Source organism: Parasteatoda tepidariorum, chromosome 5 (genome assembly GCF_982258835.1).
Source record: "Parasteatoda tepidariorum strain Cologne lab strain chromosome 5, Ptep-v5.0, whole genome shotgun sequence".
In the NCBI taxonomy this organism is placed as follows: domain Eukaryota; kingdom Metazoa; phylum Arthropoda; class Arachnida; order Araneae; family Theridiidae; genus Parasteatoda; species Parasteatoda tepidariorum.
Genome location: NC_141759.1, coordinates 8,788,863 through 8,811,736, shown reverse-complemented (window position 1 = coordinate 8,811,736; position 22,874 = coordinate 8,788,863). Strand labels below are relative to the sequence as shown.

The 22,874-nt window shown below is 30.1% G+C and overlaps 1 protein-coding gene across 1 annotated transcript in view; it reads left to right on the top strand.

Annotated features, from left to right (window-relative positions):
- Window positions 1–15,628, top strand: part of LOC147808551 (uncharacterized) — a 29,446-nt gene extending 13,818 nt beyond the window's left edge. The window contains exon 6 of the mRNA XM_087162611.1: window positions 15,426–15,628. Within this exon, the coding sequence (XP_087018737.1) occupies window positions 15,426–15,628 (203 nt within the window). The remainder of the gene's footprint in view (window positions 1–15,425) is intronic.
- Window positions 15,629–22,874: the final 7,246 nt, after the last annotated feature.

Below are 22,874 nucleotides of genomic sequence, written 5' to 3'. Positions count from 1 at the left end.
GGGAACGGAAGAAATTGACTTATTATTATTGATGATAAAAATGCTTGCATGAATCGTGGTAAATTTTGATAATCACGAGCAATAGCATCATGCTGAATAATCAGAGATCAAATTCCATACTTCCTTTTAATAATGTCAAATGTCTAATAAAGAATATCTTCAGGGATTCTTTCATCGAAGAACAAAAAAAAAAGAAACGCAATTTAGCTAAACCTTCGCTTAAACAGATTCTTAATGTACCTCAGTGACCATAGATGAAATCTGTCACCATGTTTCTACTGATATATGGACACTATATTCTGAATAAATATCTATGTCGCGGTAATTGATCCGTTTTATACCTTGTGTAAACTCCGCGAAGATGGCCTTGTCTCGATTGTTTAGATAGCAATCTAGGAGAGCAATATGGGAACACTACTGGACTCTTTGCTCTCATTTATAGATCTATTGTTATATTTTTGATATTCCTTTGTCTTTAATGTGCCATTTGAAATTAAAAAAAAATTATCTAACTGTTCTGTTTTTTTATTTTTTTACAGATCAGACGCTGGTCTTTATTTTTGTTTTCTTTCTGGGAGCTACTTTTCTCATAGTTCTTGCTGGAGTCGCCTTGTCTGCAATAACGTATAAAAGGTATAGATCATTATATATGTTATTTATATTTAAGAAATTGATGGCCAACCCACACCATGTTACTGTTCGACATGGCAGTTTTAGCAATTAACACTTAAGAATTTCTAGAAAAATGCTAAATTTTGAAAAAAAATTGAAAAAATTTGAAATAATAATTTTTTTTATTAAAACTTCGCTAAAATAAGTAAAAATCGTTCTCTTACTCATATTATTGATCTCTAGCACGTTATTAAACTGAAAAGCCGTTATAAAATAATTTTCTTCAGCTGTACTAGTTTTATACCAACAAGCAATTTTCATAATTTGCATGATTTTGCTCACATATACAGTTGTAGATTTAAATCAACATGTGTTTGCGAAAAAATGTTGTCCATTTTGAAAACAATAACATCAAAATATCGTTAAACTGGGGTGCTCCAAAGCTATACCCTCTAAATATTGTGCGAAATGATTTTTCAGATGTGGCTGAAATCCTGAAAATTCATTACATTTATTTTAAGCCCTTAACTTGTGCGCTCGAGTTAATTTGAGCAGGCTGAACAGGCCAAACTGTGCACACTCGAGATAATTCGAGCGGCGTTCCATTTTATACAGCTATAATTTTTCACACTTGAATATAATCAAAAATCGAAAATAACAATGCGATAGCTAAGGAAAAAAATCGCTTTAATGATACTTATCATTTACATAGGATTGTACACTATAACACTTATTTATTCAAGAATAAAATATACAGAGTTGCCAACTTGCACCAGACACCAAATATATATATTAAAGTGGTAGTTTATCAAATGCGATTTTTGGTTCCATAAATTCAATTCAGTTGATTTTTATCCATCGCGCGTAAATAATTCCAAAGCATTTGCAGAACGTCATTTTGCTCCAGCCCTCTTATTCTGAAGCTTTTAAAATGTAAGGAAACAGGAAACCTATAAATTATTTTATAGAAAGTGCAGAAATCGACTGCCCAGCAGTTTAAAAAAATTTTTAATTTGAGAATTTTGATTTGACAGGTGAAGGGAATCAGCCTTTTGTTTAAGTTCTTTGAATAGTTCCATAAGAAGATTTGATTTTCAATATATATATATATATATATATATATATATGTACAACAAGATAAGTAAATACAAAAAAACACGAAAAAATGTAAGCAAAACAATAGGTTTCATTTATTGCGCATACGCTGCAAGTAAGCAGAACTCATTATATAAGTTCAAAATGAAGATAAACAAAAGGAAAATTACAGACATATGAAAAAAAGGGTGGAAAAGAAAAATAATAATTAAAAAAATAACAAACAACAGGAGGAGAAAAAAGGATAAAAGATTTTTTAAAAATGCGGAAGATAAAAGATATAATCTTTTCATCAGCCCACACGATTATATCGGACAAAAAGAGTGCTTTCTGACATTGTATCAATTTTGCCAAAGCAAAATATATTAATACAATAGAGTGAGGAGCACTCAAAAAAATTTTTTTTACATAAATTACACCAAGTAAAATAGAAAACAAAAAGTAAAAATAGCACGTAAAAACAGAAAATGATATAAAATAAAAAGAAAAAACAGAATAAAACAAAATCTATAAAGCGAGTAGCGAGTTAAAATGCTCTTACATGAGCGGGAAATTTTTCAAGAATGATTTTAAAATATTTTCATAACAAGATTGCCAGATTGCAAAATATGAAAACAAAAGCGCAAATTGAGCGTTTATTTTATATTTTTTTCTTAAATAAATACTTATTTTCTAAAATTATTTATGGTCAACTTCTTCAAATTATCCAGTATAATATTACCTTGCGCACATCCATTTCGGGTCCATCCTTGGTAACTAACAAATTAAGCGCACTTCAGCAATGCAGTAAGAACGGGACTTTGAAACAAAACTCCTCTAGTTTGCTCAATTTGCTCTTTTGCTTTCATGTTTTGCAATCTAGCAATCTTGTTGCGAAAATATTTTTAAATCGTTCTTGAAAAATTTCCCGTTCATGTAAGTACATTTGAATTCGCTACTCGCTTTATAGATTTTGTTTTATTCTGTTTTTTCTTTTTTTCTCTTTTATTTTCTGTCTTTACGTGTTATTTTTACTTATTGTGTTCTGTTTTATTTGTTGTAATTTTTGTAAAAAAATTTTGAGTGCTCCTCACATTATTGTATTAATATATTTTGATTCGGCTGTATTGATACAATATCAGAAAGCACTCTTTTTTGCTGATATAATCGTGTGGGCTGATGAAAAGATTATATCTTTTATTTTACGGATTTCTTAAACAAATTTTATCCTTTTCTTTTCCCCAGTTGTTTGTTATTCTTTTATTTTTTATTCTTATTTTTCTTCTCTCCCTTTTTTTTCATATGTCTGTAATTTTACCATGTCTTATCTCAATTTTGAACTTTTATATATACACCTTTTTAACAAATAACTCCTCTCTTGTTAAATGGTGGTCACAAATGTTTTGAGATTTTGTCACCTTATATATAGCTTTAATACCTTACTAATTAATACCAATTTGCACTTTTCGGTTTTTCAGTTTGAGGAAGAGTGTCCTGATTGCAATGAAGTGAGAGCATCTTCATTTAATGCATCTGAACATCACGTAGAATTAATAAACATCCTTATACTGTATGAAAACTTTATGTTGTTTTAAATATAACAGTCTGTGTAGATTAATAAATTTTGATGATAACAACTATGAAAGATAATAAAGAATTTAATGCAATACTAAAATATTTTTTTAGTTCATATAAAATAAAACATGGCAAAAAGTATATTTTTTTCCCTTTTTAACAATTTATTTTTGACAAATTAATTTTTAATATACATATTTATATGTTTATACATTACCATTAAAATGATATCCAAGGAGCGCGAATGCAACAAAATATAATGACAAGAAAATGGCTTCGATGGTAAAACATTTGCTCTTAAATTTAATATCGGTATTTTCTTTCATTAGCTATTTTTTTATTAGTTTCAATATATATATATATATATATATATATATATATATATATATATATATATATATATATATATATATATATATATATATATATATATATATATAATATATATATATATATATATATATATATATATATATATATATATATATATATATATATATATATATGGGCAATTCCATATGTGACGGAATGACATTTTGACTTGCATGATGACAATTAATTGAAGTTTCTATGCATCTAATTTCAAATAAACATGATTTTTTCTCATGCATATCATTATTATTGGTATAATGTGATTCATAAACTAAAAAAAAAGAATTTTGTATTTTTTTTATTTTTAATTTTATGAACTTTTTACTTGTGTGACGGAATGACATTTTGGCAACCAAGCTTTCGGCATGCCGCTTAGAACAGGTAGTTTCTGTGAATTTTGCAACTATTATTTTCCTGAACTATTTTTTACTTTTAGTATAATGTGTAAGCAATGTAAATTGTGAATTTGGAAAATTAACCTCAGGTTGGCTAGCAGTTATTAACATCTATTTGCTGTGACGGAATGACCGTGACGGAATGACAAAAAGTTTTGTGGAAGAAAGTCTTCATTTAAAACATGTTTTATTAATATGTAAATGATAAACAGAATGTAACAGATAAACAGAATTAATATTTACGTAAGAATCAGTTAAAATTTCAACAATTTGAAAATTAGGTTGTTTTAGAAGAGGTTTTATATCTAACTTGCCAATGTCACATCTTATCTTCGTTCTCAGGAAATTTATGCATAAATCAATTTTTGTCCCATGTTCTTTAAATACTTTAACATCTAAATCGTTTTTGTTTATCAAAGTAATTTGCGCTGCATATAAATGTGCCTTCTTTTTTTTCGCAGAATGGGACAATGATTAAAGAGCCGACTGCATACTCTTCAATCATATTTTCCATTTCCTCTTCAAAACAGTGGCTTTTCAAATCATACACTTGGTTTTGGTAAAAATTAGAAAGCATTCCAATTTTGATGATTCGCTTCTCAACTACATGAGCATCTAGTGCAGGTCTCTTGTTCCTGGCAATGATAATGTAGCAAGTGTCTAGCTGAAGTCATTCTCTTTTGCCCTCTCTTAAATAGAATAGCTGGACAAAAACAAAACTTCAACGATTTGTTGCTTCGACTTTATGAAATCATAAAATTCTTTTACATATTATGTCCCGTTTTCCAGCAACCAACATCTTGTTTGGCCTTTTAGAACAACATCAAAATTACATGGTATTTATATGTGCCTGTGCTGTGAGGTATTAATGAAATACACTTTTTTATTTTATTTTATGACCGCCGTTGAACAGTCGACCCAATTTTTGGGTTTACGACTACAAATGTTCAACGCCGTAGCCTTGTAATTTTGAACCAATCCAGAAGACAAGGAAACTTCTGGATCGGTACCCCCAGAGGTATTGATTTGTTATGGGAACATGGAGGACTTTGAGACTCGACAGATTTAACGTGCATCAGTCACCAAGTCAAAGTAATTTATCAAAGTAATTTACGCTGCATATAAATGTGCCTTCTTTTTTTTCGCAGAATGGGACAATGATTAAAGAGCCGACCGCATACTCCTCAATCATATTTTCCATTTCCTCTTCAAAACAGTGGCTTTTCAAATCATACACTTGGTTTTGGTAAAAATTAGAAAGCATTCCAATTTTGATGATTCGCTTCTCAACTACATGAGCATCTAGTGCAGGTCTCTTGTTCCTGGCAATGATAATGTAGCAAGTGTCTAGCTGAAGTCATTCTCTTTTGCCCTCTCTTAAATAGAATAGCTGGACAAAAACAAAACTTCAACGATTTGTTGCTTCGACTTTATGAAATCATAAAATTCTTTTACATATTATGTGCCGTTTTACAGCAACCAACATCTTGTTTGGCCTTTTAGAACAACATCAAAATTACATGGTATTTATATGTGCATGTGCTGTGAGGTATTAATGAAATACACTTTTTTATTTTATTTTATGACCGCCGTTGAACAGTCGACCCAATTTTTGGGTTTACGACTACAAATGTTCAACGCCGTAGCCTTGTAATTTTGAACCAATCCAGAAGACAAGGAAACTTCTGGATCGGTACCCCCAGAGGTATTGATTTGTTATGGGAACATGGAGGACTTTGAGACTCGACAGATTTAACGTGCATCAGTCACCAAGTCAAAGTAATTTATCAAAGTAATTTGCGCTGCATATAAATGTGCCTTCTTTTTTTTCGCAGAATGGGACAATGATTAAAGAGCCGACCGCATACTCCTCAATCATATTTTCCATTTCCTCTTCAAAACAGTGGCTTTTCAAATCATACACTTGGTTTTGGTAAAAATTAGAAAGCATTCCAATTTTGATGATTCGCTTCTCAACTACATGAGCATCTAGTGCAGGTCTCTTGTTCCTGGCAATGATAATGTAGCAAGTGTCTAGCTGAAGTCATTCTCTTTTGCCCTCTCTTAAATAGAATAGCTGGACAAAAACAAAACTTCAACGATTTGTTGCTTCGACTTTATGAAATCATAAAATTCTTTTACATATTATGTGCCGTTTTACAGCAACCAACATCTTGTTTGGCCTTTCAGAACAACATCAAAATTACATGGTATTTATATGTGCATGTGCTGTGAGGTATTAATGAAATACACTTTTTTATTTTATTTTATGACCGCCGTTGAACAGTCGACCCAATTTTTGGGTTTACGACTACAAATGTTCAACGCCGTAGCCTTGTAATTTTGAACCAATCCAGAAGACAAGGAAACTTCTGGATCTGTACCCCCAGAGGTATTGATTTGTTATGGGAACATGGAGGACTTTGAGACTCGACAGATTTAACGTGCATCAGTCACCAAATCAAAGTAATTTATCAAAGTAATTTGCGCTGCATATAAATGTGCCTTCTTTTTTTTCGCAGAATGGGACAATGATTAAAGAGCCGACCGCATACTCCTCAATCATATTTTCCATTTCCTCTTCAAAACAGTGGCTTTTCAAATCATACACTTGGTTTTGGTTAAAATTAGAAAGCATTCCAATTTTGATGATTCGCTTCTCAACTACATGAGCATCTAGTGCAGGTCTCTTGTTCCTGGCAATGATAATGTAGCAAGTGTCTAGCTGAAGTCATTCTCTTTTGCCCTCTCTTAAATAGAATAGCTGGACAAAAACAAAACTTCAACGATTTGTTGCTTCGACTTTATGAAATCATAAAATTCTTTTACATATTATGTGCCGTTTTACAGCAACCAACATCTTGTTTGGCCTTTTAGAACAACATCAAAATTACATGGTATTTATATGTGCATGTGCTGTGAGGTATTAATGAAATACACTATTTTATTTTATTTTATGACCGCCGTTGAACAGTCGACCCAAATTTTGGGTTTACGACTACAAATGTTCAACGCCGTAGCCTTGTAATTTTGAACCAATCCAGAAGACAAGGAAACTTCTGGATCGGTACCCCCAGAGGTATTTATTTGTTATGGGAACATGGAGGACTTTGAGACTCGACAGATTTAACGTGCATCAGTCACCAAATCAAAGTAATTTATCAAAGTAATTTGCGCTGCATATAAATGTGCCTTCTTTTTTTTCGCAGAATGGGACAATGATTAAAGAGCCGACCGCATACTCCTCAATCATATTTTCCATTTCCTCTTCAAAACAGTGGCTTTTCAAATCATACACTTGGTTTTGGTTAAAATTAGAAAGCATTCCAATTTTGATGATTCGCTTCTCAACTACATGAGCATCTAGTGCAGGTCTCTTGTTCCTGGCAATGATAATGTAGCAAGTGTCTAGCTGAAGTCATTCTCTTTTGCCCTCTCTTAAATAGAATAGCTGGACAAAAACAAAACTTCAACGATTTGTTGCTTCGACTTTATGAAATCATAAAATTCTTTTACATATTATGTGCCGTTTTACAGCAGCCAACATCTTGTTTGGCCTTTTAGAACAACATCAAAATTACATGGTATTTATAGGTGCATGTGCTGTGAGGTATTAATGAAATACACTTAACAAAAATAAGAATAAGAACAAAAATGAGATAAGACACACTTTACATCAATATGCTTCTTTATGAAAAGCCTCTTTTAAGGCCATAAGTATATATTGCATCTGCACTCTTCGTTACTCTGTCAGAGTTTGTATTATGACTGAATCCTTCATACTTGGGGGCTTGTAACTAACATCATCTTGACAGTAAAATTTTTTAACCAAATTAAACAGCTCATCAACATTACTTTTTTCACTTAGTTTCCTTTGAGTTCGATGTTAAATACTTCTCACATAAAGACTGAATTAATTTTTTTATCTCTATTGGTGATTTTGGAAGTGAGTGTACAATTTTTTTTATGGTGAGTGTACAATTTTTTTTATGGCTCTACCAAGACTCTGCAGGAATTTGTATAGGGAATTTAAATTATTTGTATGTAGAGAGATTGGTAGAATTTGATTTTTTCTTTGTTTACACAATCTCTGCACAACAGCGTTTGCACTTCTGAGTTTTTTAAGTCCAACTTTTGTAGCGGAAGCTTTCTTCTCTGCCTTTCTTTTTCTGTTTTTTTTCTTCATCATATCATGGGGATCTTGGTCTTTTTCAACATTTTATCTGTTTTTCAACTGCTGTTTTAGCCATTAGGTTAATTGAAAAAAAAATAATTCCCTAGTTTTTGACTAAGCTTCTCAAGGACTCGTTTTGTCATTCCATCGCCGAAAATGTGTCATTCCGTCACGCTAATTATTGGAAGTTAATAATCAAATGCATAGAATTTTACAATTTCTCATTGATTCTTATGTCACATCTGCTTTATATTCCAAAATATACAAATTTTCATTCAAAAACGCAGTTGCTATTTAAAAAAATATACTAAAACATGTGACGGAATGACACAAAAAAAAGTTACTTTTATTTAATATATTAAACTTAAAATGACTTAAAGGCTATGTTTTAAATGTTTAAATTTTGTACTATATGCATATTTTTATCAAAATATTGCAAAAGAAAGATACATTTCTCTTATTTTATAAGTATTTTTCAAGAAAACAATTTGAGCACAAATGTGAAGAATTCACTTGTCAGCCATGTGATTACTTTAGAATGCTGGCAGATTCAAAAAACTTAAAATTATCAAAAATTAAACAGTAATATGTAGACTTTGGCTTTTTTTGAACATATTTTTAAAATTAAAGTATGCAATTCATTAAAAAAAATTTTCACTTAGAAGTTGACAATTTCATGGAATTGCCCATATATGTTTATATCTATATTGAAACTAATAAGTAAATAAAATAAGTAAAAACACAAAAACAACATTAAAAGAAGAATCATTATTAATCAATAAAATACTCTTAAAATTTAAAAAAAAAACTAAAATGTTGGAAAACAAAATAAGGGAAATATATAATTTCGTCATCAGCTCACGCAATTATACCGGCAATAAAAAGTGCCTTCTAAATTGTATTAATACAGACTAAACTCAACATATCTACGAAATAGTATACTATTGTAGTGATCATTCGATTGTAATTATCTTTTTTTTTTATCAATAGTATGCTATTGATTAATAGTTCTCTTTCGCTATATTTATACATTATTAGATAGTACTCTCTTTGCGGATATAATCGTGTAAGCTAAAGACGAGATTCGATCTTTTCCGTAGTTATTCCGTTTTTTTAGGTGTTTCTTATACTTTTAAAAACATTTTATTGATTAATAATTTTCCTTCTTCTCTTTAAAATATTTTTTCTTTGTATTATTTTTAATGTAGTTTTAGTTTTACAGTTGTAGATGAATATAAAGGTGATTAATTATTATAATATACTGAGCTAGAAGCGAACTTGTCTTAGTTTGATAAATAAATACAACTCATTGGTCCTATCTACGGGATCATAATATTTAAAGTGGTAGTAAATTTCTTGTTTATACATTTTACTGTTTATTTAATGAATTTAATTTAAAATGATTTAGTCCACCACTACATACAAACAACTTGAATGATTTGCATAAGTTTTATTAATTGTGAAATGCAGTGTGTAAATGCGGGCAAAATTAAACAAATTATATTTTCCTTCAATTGTTGTTTGGTTATAGCCTTGAATATGAAGGGAAGCTAGTACTTGCGGTTTGGCAGCTATGTACACCCTAAAAAGAAATTATTACGTAAGCACAGTTTGTTTAAAAAAATCTTATGTATTTCCTAAATATATTTTCATTACAACGGAATGTGTTAAACTTCATTCCAAACTCCACAAAAATCAACATAATTCCCTAATGTTGATTTTAGATGAAAACTAATTTAAATTATAAAAGCAAAATATTTAAAAATATTTTATGAGATTTTATTTCTAAAATACACTTTTTTTTCCTTTAAAAATTTCTGAACAAGCTCAACATTAAAAAATAAAATTGCGTACAAGAGCAATCAAAGATTGATTAAAAAACCTCATCCAAAATAAAAATAACGAGAGTTCACGAAAGAAAAACTCAATAGTTGTGAAAAGGAGGAAACAAAATGCGTTAGAACTATAAAAAAAAATAGCTTAAAAATTGTCAGATTATAGTACGTTTCAAAATTCTTTGAATAACTGATTAATGCTTAATTATCATTGTTTGTAGAATCGTTTCCAACGAGATAAGAAATTAACGATCAACGATATTGAAGATTGCGCCGTTGGAATATAAATTTGAAGAGAAATTGGCATTTTTATCATTTTTTCCGATTTGAGAATATCCTTAAGAAGAATAATGAGAAAATTGTTATGGAATAAGCAGACTTTATATTTAAGCACCGTGAAAACGTAAACTGAAGTAAAATTATACTTGCTACTTTCCCGCCAGATTCAAACCGTGAATAATTGGGAGAAAGTTAACATGAATAAGTAAAGTTTAGTGTTCAGTACCGTTTTGTGTTTTTCGTGTTGGTTCGAAACATAGAATCGGTGGAAATTAAATCATTTCAAGAAGATGATAGGAAACTTGAAGTTAGAAAAGATGCAGCCATTGATCCACTTAGTACTGATCGAAACAATAACCAATTAAATTTAGAAGTTAAACGACTCTTCTTTACTAATTCCGTTCTAATCTTACTTTTTTTTTTAAAATCCGTTTTTTCTTCTTCTTTTTGTTTAATAAATTCTTCAGAGTGAAAAATTAAATGCATTCTTAGGTTTGAATTTTATACTGTAAAAGAAAATAAATTGTGAAAAATTTAAGGTAAAACATGTTATTTTCAATTATGATTTAATTCCAAAATAATTGAAAAAAGGGAAATAGGGACTGGTATGGAAGTGAAAAACTTCTGTCGACAAATGGAATATTCCTGTTACTTATCATTCAAAAATTCACTGATTATTCTGGCAGAATGGCAAAACTTTGATATACTTTTAAATGTAATAATTAGTCAAATGTTAGAGTCTTAGGTAGCAAATTTAAAAAAAAAGGATTATGGTAGGAAAATAGCTAGTAAAAGTAAAGTAGTTGTATAAATATAGTTTTAAATATTATATTAGGTTTTCTACTTTTAAGGTTTATGAACATTATATACATAGTTTTAGTAAAAAAAAAATGCATTATTTATAGAGGTTAAAATTTTTAATTAAATCAATCAAAATTAATTAAAGAATCACTTTTCCAGAGGATCAAAATTGGGATGCCATGCCTCCGGTTCATCCTCAGGAATTTTTTCATACCGTTGCCAACAGCCCATTGTGCAGCTCTAGACACAAATAACGTACCTACCTATTTCGAAAAAATATATATATACCGATATTAACCTTTAGATATTGGCAGGATTATTCACCATTAATGTATCCTACTTAAACTTATTCACTTCAATCAGAAGATATATTTTATAGTTTTTTATTATTTATTTTCAAAGAGAAATCAAAAGCAGTGCTGTAATTTTATTATAATAAGTAAGATAAACCAGATGTTTCAAAAAGGTGCAGTGAGAGAGTATAAGGGTTGCCTGAAACACATCTCTCACATAAAGCGTTGGAAATGGTAAATGGGTTGTGAATACAGTTTGCAGAATTCATGAAGAGGCACTGGAACTGTAAATCAAATCTGAAGCTTCGAAAGGAACACGTGTCTCATTTTCTGCATGCTCTGATGTTATCTCAAAAATAATGTGTGAAAAAACGGTTAATATATTCAAATGACTAAATCTGCATAAATGAAAGATTTAGTAACTCATAAATAATAAAAAGTCAGATAATAAACTTTATCTCCTGAGTATGCAGAGAAGGAACTGAGATCTTGAAGAAAAAGACCACCTACTCCTACAGCAACACAAATCAAATGTGTGGGTCCATCCGAGCAACTAGCTTAGGAAGGCCCACGGCTACAGTTAAAAAACTAGGTGCAAGGCACTGTCCCAAAAGTGATATTATAAATGTAGGCGAATGCCAAAAGGTTGAAAACTGAGGTTATTGTGGTAGCATCATCACAATATTGTTCGATTTTATTTCTGTGATGGGAACGACTATCTCTTGCCTTCTCCAAGACTAGCGTTTTTTTTATTTCACTAAAGTAAGTATGTTGAAGTTTGATTTAATTTTCTGCAAATGTAATTTCTTTTATACTGTGCGCAAAATAAAAAATGGACCACTCTGAATAACTTTTGATCTTATGTTTGGATCGTCACGTTCTAGCTCTCAATCTTTATGGTTTGAGGGGGTAACTTCAAATATACTAATTATTTAAGCCAGACGATATCTTATGTTACGAAATCAGACATAAAAATGTACTTTCTCTTAATAAACATATCTTTTTTTCAACGAATTCAGATTTTGTCCCTAAAATTTAGGGGTAGCCACAATCTGCGAAATATTATCCAAATACTTTGGTCAGGAGGACGGTCCAAAGTTTTGATCCTTCAATGCTGATTTTGCTTTTTGTGTAACTGAACTTTTGAACACAATTATAAAATACTTTCCTCCAAAGATGATTTCATGCACAAATTTTTTTTTAAATTATTTGTTATTTTTTATAATTTTATTAAAAAAAAGTCGAAAAAAGTTTGAGTTGTAAGGTATATAATTTTTACATCAAATCTAAAGTATTTAATTTTATACGGTAAAATGCACAATTTAGCGAAATTAGTTGAACAGTCCCTGAGAAATCAAATCTTAAAAAAGTCTTAGTTATAAAACTCGATTTCAAACGACCTGTTCAATAGTTTAATATAATAATTACAGGTTGATCTTCATTCCTAACACCACGAATGTCAACTTAGTTTACGAATGTTGATTTTCGATGAACCATAATGTAAATTATAGAAATAAAATATTTTAAAAGATTTTTCTTGAGACTCACTTTACAAAACATGCTTTTTTCTTTGATGATTTTGCACAGACTGACGGCTAAAAATTAAAATTCCTACTGTAAAAGGAGCATAAATTGTTGACTATAAAAGATAGAAATTCAAAAAAGACTATTTAAACGAAACAATAACAGGAGTTTACGTAAGCAAAATTTAAGATATGTGTTAAAAAAGCAAATAAAATGCGTTAAAACTATAAAGTAATTCGCCAATAAAGAATTATAAAAAATAGAAAAAAAGAATTTAATACTTTATTAAATTCTATAATATGAACATGCATTAAAATCTTTTGATTAGTTATTTGACGTTTAATTATCATTTTTTGAAAAGCCGTTTCAAACGAGATAAGAAATTAACGATCGATGATACGGAAACTTTGCATCGTTGGAATATGTTTGTGAGGTAAAAACATATTTGCAACTCTCTAGCTTAATGAAAACTGCAAGTAAAGAATAAGAAAAAAGTGAATATGAATAAGCAAGGTATAGAATTCAGCACTATTTTGTGCTTCATCATTTTGGTTCGAAATACGGAATCGCTGAAAATTAAAACATTTCATGAACATGGTAGTGCTCTCGAAGTTAGAAAAGATGCAGCTATTGATCCACGTAGTAACGACAGAATCAATAACCAATTGAAATTTGAAAGTAAGTGTCTCTTTTTTTCTTAATCTTACTTTTTAAAATTCCCTTTTTCCTCTTCTTTTCTTTATAAAATTTTTAGAATCTAAAAAGCTAAATACATTCTTAAATTTCATCTCATAAAAAAAGTTATTACGAAAAGCTTAAGGTATTATTAATATGTTATTTCTAATTGCGATTTAATTTTTCGAAATAAAGGAAAAAGGAGATGGTTGGTGTGGACGTAGTGCACCAACAGATAAATGGAAAAATGAAGAACCTACATCAATTCACCCCTTTTTTTAATTTAATGGAATAATCTGAATAGTTAAATTAATATGCACAACCACACTGAAGTCTGAGACATTGCTACGAAATGATTATGTTTGCAGTTTAAGAAAGAAAGCGAAATACCTGACTAAGTGGTTGCTAAAAAACTTGAATTTTAAATTGAATGGAGTGGATTTTCGGTTGTGTCCATTTCCTTGGATACGCATTTTGAGCTACGTCAATAATTTAAAGTATGCATTTTGAGCTGCTTCTATAATTCTAATTAAGCATTTTTAGCTATAAATAAATTTTCATTAAAAAAAAAACACTTTGAGCTAACGTTCATTTTCTTAAACGTGTCTTCCTAGCTATATCCAAAATAAAAAAGCTAATCTATAAAACAAAGAAATACTGATAACTTTTTCTATGACCGACTTTTCTCAGAATATTAATTAATTGCAATCCGTACTATTTTGAAATAACTCGGTTATTTAAGAGTGTGAATAATAAGGGCTTTTAATCGGATTAAAGCAGCTATTTATTGATTAATAAACAATTTAGAATGGCACGTGTGTGCTTTATCTTAATTTAATACCTAATTAAATCTGATATACTTTCCACGTATTTTTCTAAGCAGTTATATTACGAAAATTTCTGAACTAAATAATAATCTATCTATCTATCTATATATATACATATATATATATATATATATACCTTACACGGTGACAAAAAATGCCTCCTTACTACCCCCCGAATGGCAACGCTAGAAAATCGAAAAATGATTGCCGCTAAAAAGTCATATGCCAAATCTAGTTGAGGTAGCTCAACATATAGCGCTTTTAAAAACGGAAACTGAAATTACCAGAGAGAGCATAAGCTAGGCATAAGTGAATAGTCTTTGTCGATAGATCTCTATTTTAGTATTTTGTCGAAAGCGCTTTGTTTCACGAATATTACGAATTTATTTGATGATCTTTGATTTATATCACGAATTTGTTTGTTTTACTAGAATTTATTTGTTTATGCAGGTTTTTCCATTGCAATTCACTTATTTCAATTTTTAATGGTCTTAATTATAGCCAAAATTTAAACATTTTCAAAGAAATATCAGTTTTAGAAATTTTATCTTATTTTATACTATAGCACATATTTCGAATAGGTTTAACTAATTACATGTCATTTATTTGAATTCAAATTTATTTTAATGACTTAGTATTTACTAAAAAGATGTAATTTTTTTTAAAAAAGAAATTGTTATATGGATTTGAATGATTGGTTTGAATTTTTAGAATTTTGTGCATTTGCAATGTACCTAAGTTAGTAACGAGCGAATCGAACTTGGTTTGCGAAGCAAACCATGTAAGATTGCGCAGCAATTTTCAGGAGTTGACGAGCTTCAGCGAGCAGGGGGTGCAGCCCTCTACTCTTCTTATATTGACAGTTCATATTTTTTCAGAAAATTAAGGAATTTTGCATGATTTACTATTTTCTATTAATATTCTTTAAGGAATTACAAATTTTTATTTATTTTTAAGGAATTTTGACGGATATCTTTTTCTGTATATAGTTTTAGATAACGCACCTGAATTGTGTACTTTTGATCAACATGATTGCGGATACTCATCTATACAATTCTATAATACGATATGGAAATGGAAAGCGCATGCTATTGATGACGCTGATTCAGGCGTAAAGGAGATACGAGATCATACACTGAACACGACTGAGGGTGAGTATAAAGGTTATTCATATGAAAAGTGGAAACACTAGATATTGTGACAAGCACTAATAAAGATAACAATGCTGTACTTCAATATCATAAATTTATGATCAATGAGTGCGTTACTGATTGTTTATTACTCTTTAAAAAGCTCATATTAGAGCATTTAAAGTGAATGTAAAGTCGTACTAATACGAATGCTTCTGGAATAGAACTACGTGGGTTAAGTGTTGAGTAGTGTACATAAATATCTGACTTATAAGCGGAATAGTTCATGATTCCAAATGAAGCTATTGTTACTATTGATGTATCGATAAATGGTAATAGAAAATTTAAAATTCCCGACATCTATACAGTAGTTGTTTATAAAAAACTAGCTGAATACTCGTTTCTCGCACGGGGTTAATTTAAAAGAGAAAATAATCAATAAATCAGTGCTGAGAAACACAATGCAGTCATACTCAAATCAGAAACGCATATACCGACACGATTAAAGAGCTTGATGGAAGAACCAGGTGAATGACAGTGTCAGAAGATTTAATGAATTATAGAAAATAATATAAAGTGGTTGCGTCGATTGGGGTATGTTTAATGTAACCTAACTGTTTTTGATTTCACTTTTATCTTAACATAACTAATCCATATTAGTTTTCAGTATGCTAGCATGATTTTTATTTCAAATTAGACAGTGGTAAATTAAGTAAATCAACGAAATAATAGTCCAGCCCTCTAATAAATTGGTGTTAAAATAATTCGAATACATGTGATTTCTTGTAGTTCGAAAAATGTCTCCGACCAGGTTCTTCCACTATGTTTCTCAATTAATATAGCTAATATAATTTCATTTTTTAATTTACTATTATGTGTTGTAATCTTCGGTGGCTCTACGTGATTGAATTTAAGCAAAGCTCGTTGATTGTAAATTATAAAATTGGAATATCGATAAAATGTATTTAGCATCACTTGGCATGATGCTATTGCTCGCTACCAATTCATAATAGTTAATATTTACCACTATTACAAATTAAGGCAAACAACGTTAAAGAGCGCAAAAATATTTATAAAATTAAGACAGCTGTTTCGGATGCTCAAAAGGCAACCTTCATCAGTGCAACAGCTGCACTGATGCACTGATGAAGGTTGCCGAAGGTTGTGCCGTCAGCACAAAGATCGCCCACTTGCGTATTTACCACTATTAACTGATTTTCTCAGGTTCATATTCCTTACGAGGGACAGTAAAACGCTTAATTCAAAAGTATCGGTATAAAAACTGAATAGCATTGGTGTAGTTTTAATAATCACCAAATATTTCAATATAATATTTTATTCCTATAGTATATTTGGTGCTTATTACATAACTTTTCAACATTTCAATTTACGCATATGTGAATGGCAGCAAACTAAATACCAATTTAAAAAAAAATTATCAGAACTTCATAAAGATTTTGAAGCATGGCCATTTCTCTGTCTGACCTTTAATTTACTGTTAAAATAATTATAAATAATGGAGGAAAAAAGTTTTTTTAATTCATTAAAATATTTATACACTATCTTAGAACACCACTAGAAATTTTTTTTTTCTGAAACTACGGAAAACCCGTTGTAGAATTCTTATCAAAACCAATTCGCCAATACCATAATACCAGTGTAGTACATATTACCGTCTGTGATACATATTAGTGAAGCGTCATCTGTGGAGGGCAATTTTGTACGGTTTGCTTGAACGAATTTCCCATTAATCTTTCCTTCATGAGTCTGGCATTTTGCAGATAGCCTATTTTATTTCAATTAATACACAGGCTAAACTATATTTGTGGGTGGCCCTTGATTTTCGTCAAATTGTGATATCGTTTGATCGCCATGCTGGGTGATATTGTTTTTTTTATGGGAACGTCTATACGATTTGATGAACTTACCTTTTTCGTTTATCATATTCAATTGAGTTTATAATCTTTATAATCGTTATGTCAGTTGTTTTATTATAGCTCTGTAAATAATTTCGTTGTTAATTCGTAAAGGTTGTCGTTTTTTAAGTTAGATAAAAATACATTTTTCAAAGTTAATTACAACTTATTTTAAGCATTTTATTTAACAAAATTTCTTTTGTTCAAAAATTTATTTCAATGTTAAAAAAAATTATTATTTATATAAATGACATTTACAATTTTCCCTTTTATACTAAATAATAAATTTATAAACCAGTTATCAATGTAGATATTCTAATATTTTCTCAATTTATAGTAGAATTTATTATATGAGAAATTGAACTAAGCAACAGAGAACAAAAATATGACAAAAACACTTTTTAAATATTATAAAACTAAAATGCAAAATAAAAGATTTGGAACTGATTAGAAAATTACATGTTACTACATAAATATATTCTTTTATAACATAAATTTATTTTTTGATAACATAAGTATTAGCTATGATTTATTTTTCGGGTTGCAACTATTTATGATAAGCTATTTCTAAAGCAATTGGGGGAAATTGTTTAGATGTCTGAATGTTTTACTGGATCAATGAATTTATCATGTAATTTTTTTCCTGTTGCATCTTTCTAAAAAATTACATCTATGAATTCCCGAAATTTTATTTATCGAAACAACAAAAAAACCCATTAGAATAATTAAAATGCTTAGTGAAATATACGATTTGCGTAATTTTTGCCAGAATAAAGATTACCAGATCTACTTTTTCCCGATATTTCCTATTAAAATATTTTTGTCTATACTCTAAGTAGATACAAATATTTTATTCCTCTTTGAAATTATTTGGAAATTAGAGGATTTATTTTCAGTGTCTCTTTCCTCCTTTCTGGTAAAAACAGAGTTTTAAATTCATTATTATTATCTTAACAATCGGACGTTACACAGATAGTGTGAAGCACAGAAATATAACGCGTTTTCATCTAATCATTCAATGAAACAATAAATTCTTCCTTCAAGCTTTCACGCCAGCTTTTAAATCATGATAAGAGAACAATAAAATTTTAATTATTGTTTGTTATTTATATTTCTATAACCGTCGTTGAGCAGTTGACCCAATTTTTTTTTATGTTCAACTCCGTAGCCTTGTAATTTTGAACCAAATCCATAAGACAAGGGAACTCCTGGATTGGGAGAGAATTGCCTTCATGGATGTCTTTTTGATGAAACTAGCACGCATTTGCGTTGCATGGAGTGGATGACTACGACAGCCTCCTACCGAGGCAGAGGGAGTCTAGTCCGTCTACCACCGAGGATATTTCTCGTCAGCACTGTGGTCGGTGCAAGTGGATTCATATCGACCAGCCATCTACGGGATTCAAACCCGGTTCACTTCATTGAAATGCGAATGCCATCGCGGAGTCAATGCATTTAAAAAAAGTGTTGCAAACTAAATTTGTGTATCATTACTCGATAATTTGTACATTAAATACAAGTCAAAGTATTTGATGGTTTTCCTTTGAAGGACCAACATAATCTTAATGGTTACCATCAATAATCCCATCGTGAAGCATTTTATATTTTGATGGTAATTAACATAAGTAACCATCACCGCAATGTAAGAATTTAGACTGATTTATGTTGATCCAATATAAGAATAACAACTTGCTTTGATTTTTTGTTAGTGGTGAACCATCATGAATTTCCATCATAGTATATTAGAAGTTAAATTTTGAAATGATTATGAACCACCACCACCCCAATGAAAGAATTTGGACTCATTCTTGGTAGGCAAAAAAAAAATCAGTTTGATGGAATATTCCTGAAAGCCAACAAGATTTTCAATTAAACTATCACAGACATGTTTGGTTGGAACCATCATAGATTGTTGTTCCATGAGAATCAAACTTTTCTTGATTGATGGTTAATCATCATAGTATTAAAGTTGTGTTTTCCATCATGGAATGATGGAAGTTTGTTGGCATATCAAAAACCATGAAAAAGTATTGGGAAATTTTCAATGATGGTGACCATCAAGTGATGTTGGATCATCATAAATCGCATTGCAACCAACATAAACCAAAAGAATGTTTTGATTTAATGATATTGGTAATATTTAATAATATTTTGATTTAGTAATAATTAATTTAGAAATGCGTGAAAGTGCAAGTTATAAAATTTTCTTTCAGGTGGCTTTTGGTATGTCTCCATGAACAGAATATTTTCTTGGAGTTCCAGACTTGTTACTCCGAATTATTCTCTACCAAACACACTGTCATCACTATGCTTACATTTCTATGTGTACTTACATGGACGTTACGAAAACGTAAAACACAGGACGTCTATTTCGTTAATATTTCCACCAGGTAATTGCTATAGCAACATTTTGAACTTCTTTTTCTCAAAACATACTGATGGATATACAGTGCGCAAAGAAAATAAACGGACCACCCTAAATTACTTTTGATGTAATGATTAGAAATAAATACACAAAAGGGCGACATTTGTGCTGGAATACAAAGTAAGGTAAAACAACGTTTAAGAGCACAAAAAATATTTGAGAATGGTTGCCCTTTGAGCATCCGAAACAGCTGTCTGCATTCTTAAATATTTTTTCTGCTCTTAAACGTTGTTTTACCTTACTTTATAATGATTAGAACTTCACGTTCTAGGATACAATCTTAATAGTTCGATTTCTAATTTGCTAATTAATTAGTGCAGGTGATATTTTAGGTTCCAAAATTAGGTACAAATTCGTACTTCCCTTGAATCAATATGCCCCCCTTTTTTTGATGGATTCGTCTCCAGAATATAAGGGCTTGGCAGCAATCTGTGGAACATGGCTCCCATAGTTTGATAAGGAAAGCGGTCTAAATTTTAGACCTCTCAATGTTAAATTTCTTTTGCTTATGCAACGCAGCTCGAAAAATTTTTAAGCGAATTGAAAATTTTTGTATACAATTATAAAATTCGTTTATCTAAAGATTATTTCACGCAAAATATAACTTTCAGCAAATATTATTATTTTTTAATTTAATAATAGTAGAAATGTTTTTTTTTTAAATTTAAGGTAAGCATTTTTGACATTATTTTAAAGCTTGCAATTTTAATTGCAAAATCTGAGCGAAATAGGTTGAATAATTACTGAGAAATCAAATTTTGAAAAAGTCGTTCAAATTTCAACTTTTCAGGAACTATTCAAATGATTTTGTGAAAATTTGGGATTTTGTCATGTAGAATTGCATCGTTCAATAGGATGTTTATAATTTATTTTATAGTTTAAGTGATTTCACGCTATTATTAAATAGAATAATTACAAATCATAAATATTTATTTAAAGTTTTTTTGTTCAAAAATACTTCATGTTGAACGAATTTTATAATTATGTGCAAAAAAGTTTCAGTTCAGTTAAAAATGTTTCGATTTATAGTGACATACGCAAAAGTAAAATCATCTTCAAGGGGATCAAACCTTAGACCGCTCTGGAGAAACTATTGCTACCATTTTGTCCAGATTGAGGCTATCCCTTATATTAGGGGAAGTCAGAAATATGAATCTTGCGAAAAACGAGGACAGGGGATTATTCAGAAAAAGTACGTTTTTGTGTCTGATTTCGTATTTTAATATATTTTCGGCACTATTTGATTAGCATGTTTGAAGTCACAACCTTAAGATTGAGCCCTAAAACGTGAAGATCCTATTTTAACATCAAAAGTTATCCTTTCATTGTGGTCTTTTTTTATTTTACACTGTACATTGAAAGAAATCATTCCCAAAGGCATAAATTCTAAAATCAATATTTAAAAAAATGCACAATTAACTGCATTCTCATTATAAGAGCGATAAGTTTTCTAACCTGTTGATGACGGATGGTAACAGCTAGTCGAGAGAGTAGGATGTGTGTTTTTTGATATAACATTTCTAACATCAATTGGCATGAATTAAAGGTATATAAGTAACTTAAATTGTATAGATTATTGTAATTCTCCAGATAATCAACACACCGATATAAGTTTTTATATCAGGAGTAGAATTATTCAGAGTTACATAATAATTTGAATAATACAATAATTTGTGCTGAGTAGTGTTATTCTATTTAACATGGCAGATGACACGCAAATAAATTATTGTATTGTTACAATTTAAGTAATTTAGAATTGAAAAAATGAATTATTAAAATATTAATTAAAGGAGTGAATAAACATCATAGGAGGAAGCATTACATGAAAGGAACTATGGAAGCATATGATATAAGTTAACGAAACATAAAATTGATTGTACAAATTATTTTAAAAAAAAATTTCAAATGGGTTAATAGATCCTTCGTTCCCGAAGGATCTCCAGGTTCAGGAATTGGTCAAATGCTGCGTGTAGAAAGGGAATAATTGAAGAGAATTCTTTTCAGGATCGTAAAAACCTTTTATTTACTTTTCAATTCTATGGGTTTATGGAATTCAGGTGGCTCCTTTTATCGTATGTTTACATTTTACACTATGAGAAGGCTCTGGATCATAGTTTTGGAGGATTAAATTGTCCCTTTCCAGCCAGAAAAAGTTAGACTCACTTGAAGACTTAGGAGTATTTTCATATGCTTATACTTTTACTCTTTCATTATTCGGGAGACGTACCAACTATTGGCGATGGCGCACACGTGTTCACTTCGCATTTCAATGTAGCAACTTGAAGTTTAAAATAGAGATAAGATATAAATTCTGATCGTTGAGTAAATTTTATTCATATTCTCCTTGAGTAAATTTTATAAAATGTCCCCTTTTTTGATTAAAAAAGAGAGGTGAAAATTAATATATAAAAAGAGGAAGGCAAGCGCCTAAAAAATCAAAAAGAGAGGAATGTCGTTCTCTCACACGGTGGTCTTTTCAACTGACACCAAGAAGGCACGTGGAAAGGATCAAAGCTCTTCTTGGTTACAGTTAAGAATCGATTTAAAAAAAATCAATTAATCAATTTTAAAATTAGAAGGCTATTGTGGTTAAGCGAACGAAAACTGAAAAAAAAAAACAATTGAGGAGTAGAATATTGACGCAGGTGTGATGAGGCAACATCACATAGATTGGACATGTAGAAGTTGATACCAGGCTTTCTTCCTATATTGTGTTTCAATTAACTAAAATATGAATAACTGAGTATAGAGGTGAGAATCTTTTTTTTTTCCAATGCCCACCTGGAGAATGACCTAGGTCATATAGGCATTTGAAGGGCATATTTCGTTGACCACTTTTTCAGGGGCACCATATTAGGTGGGCCAACGTTGCTCCCACAGTAGGGACAACAGAGAATGAAAGAACATCCATGCCTCGCCCGGGATTCGAACCCAGAACCTTTCTGATGCAAGGCCAGTTCCCTGACC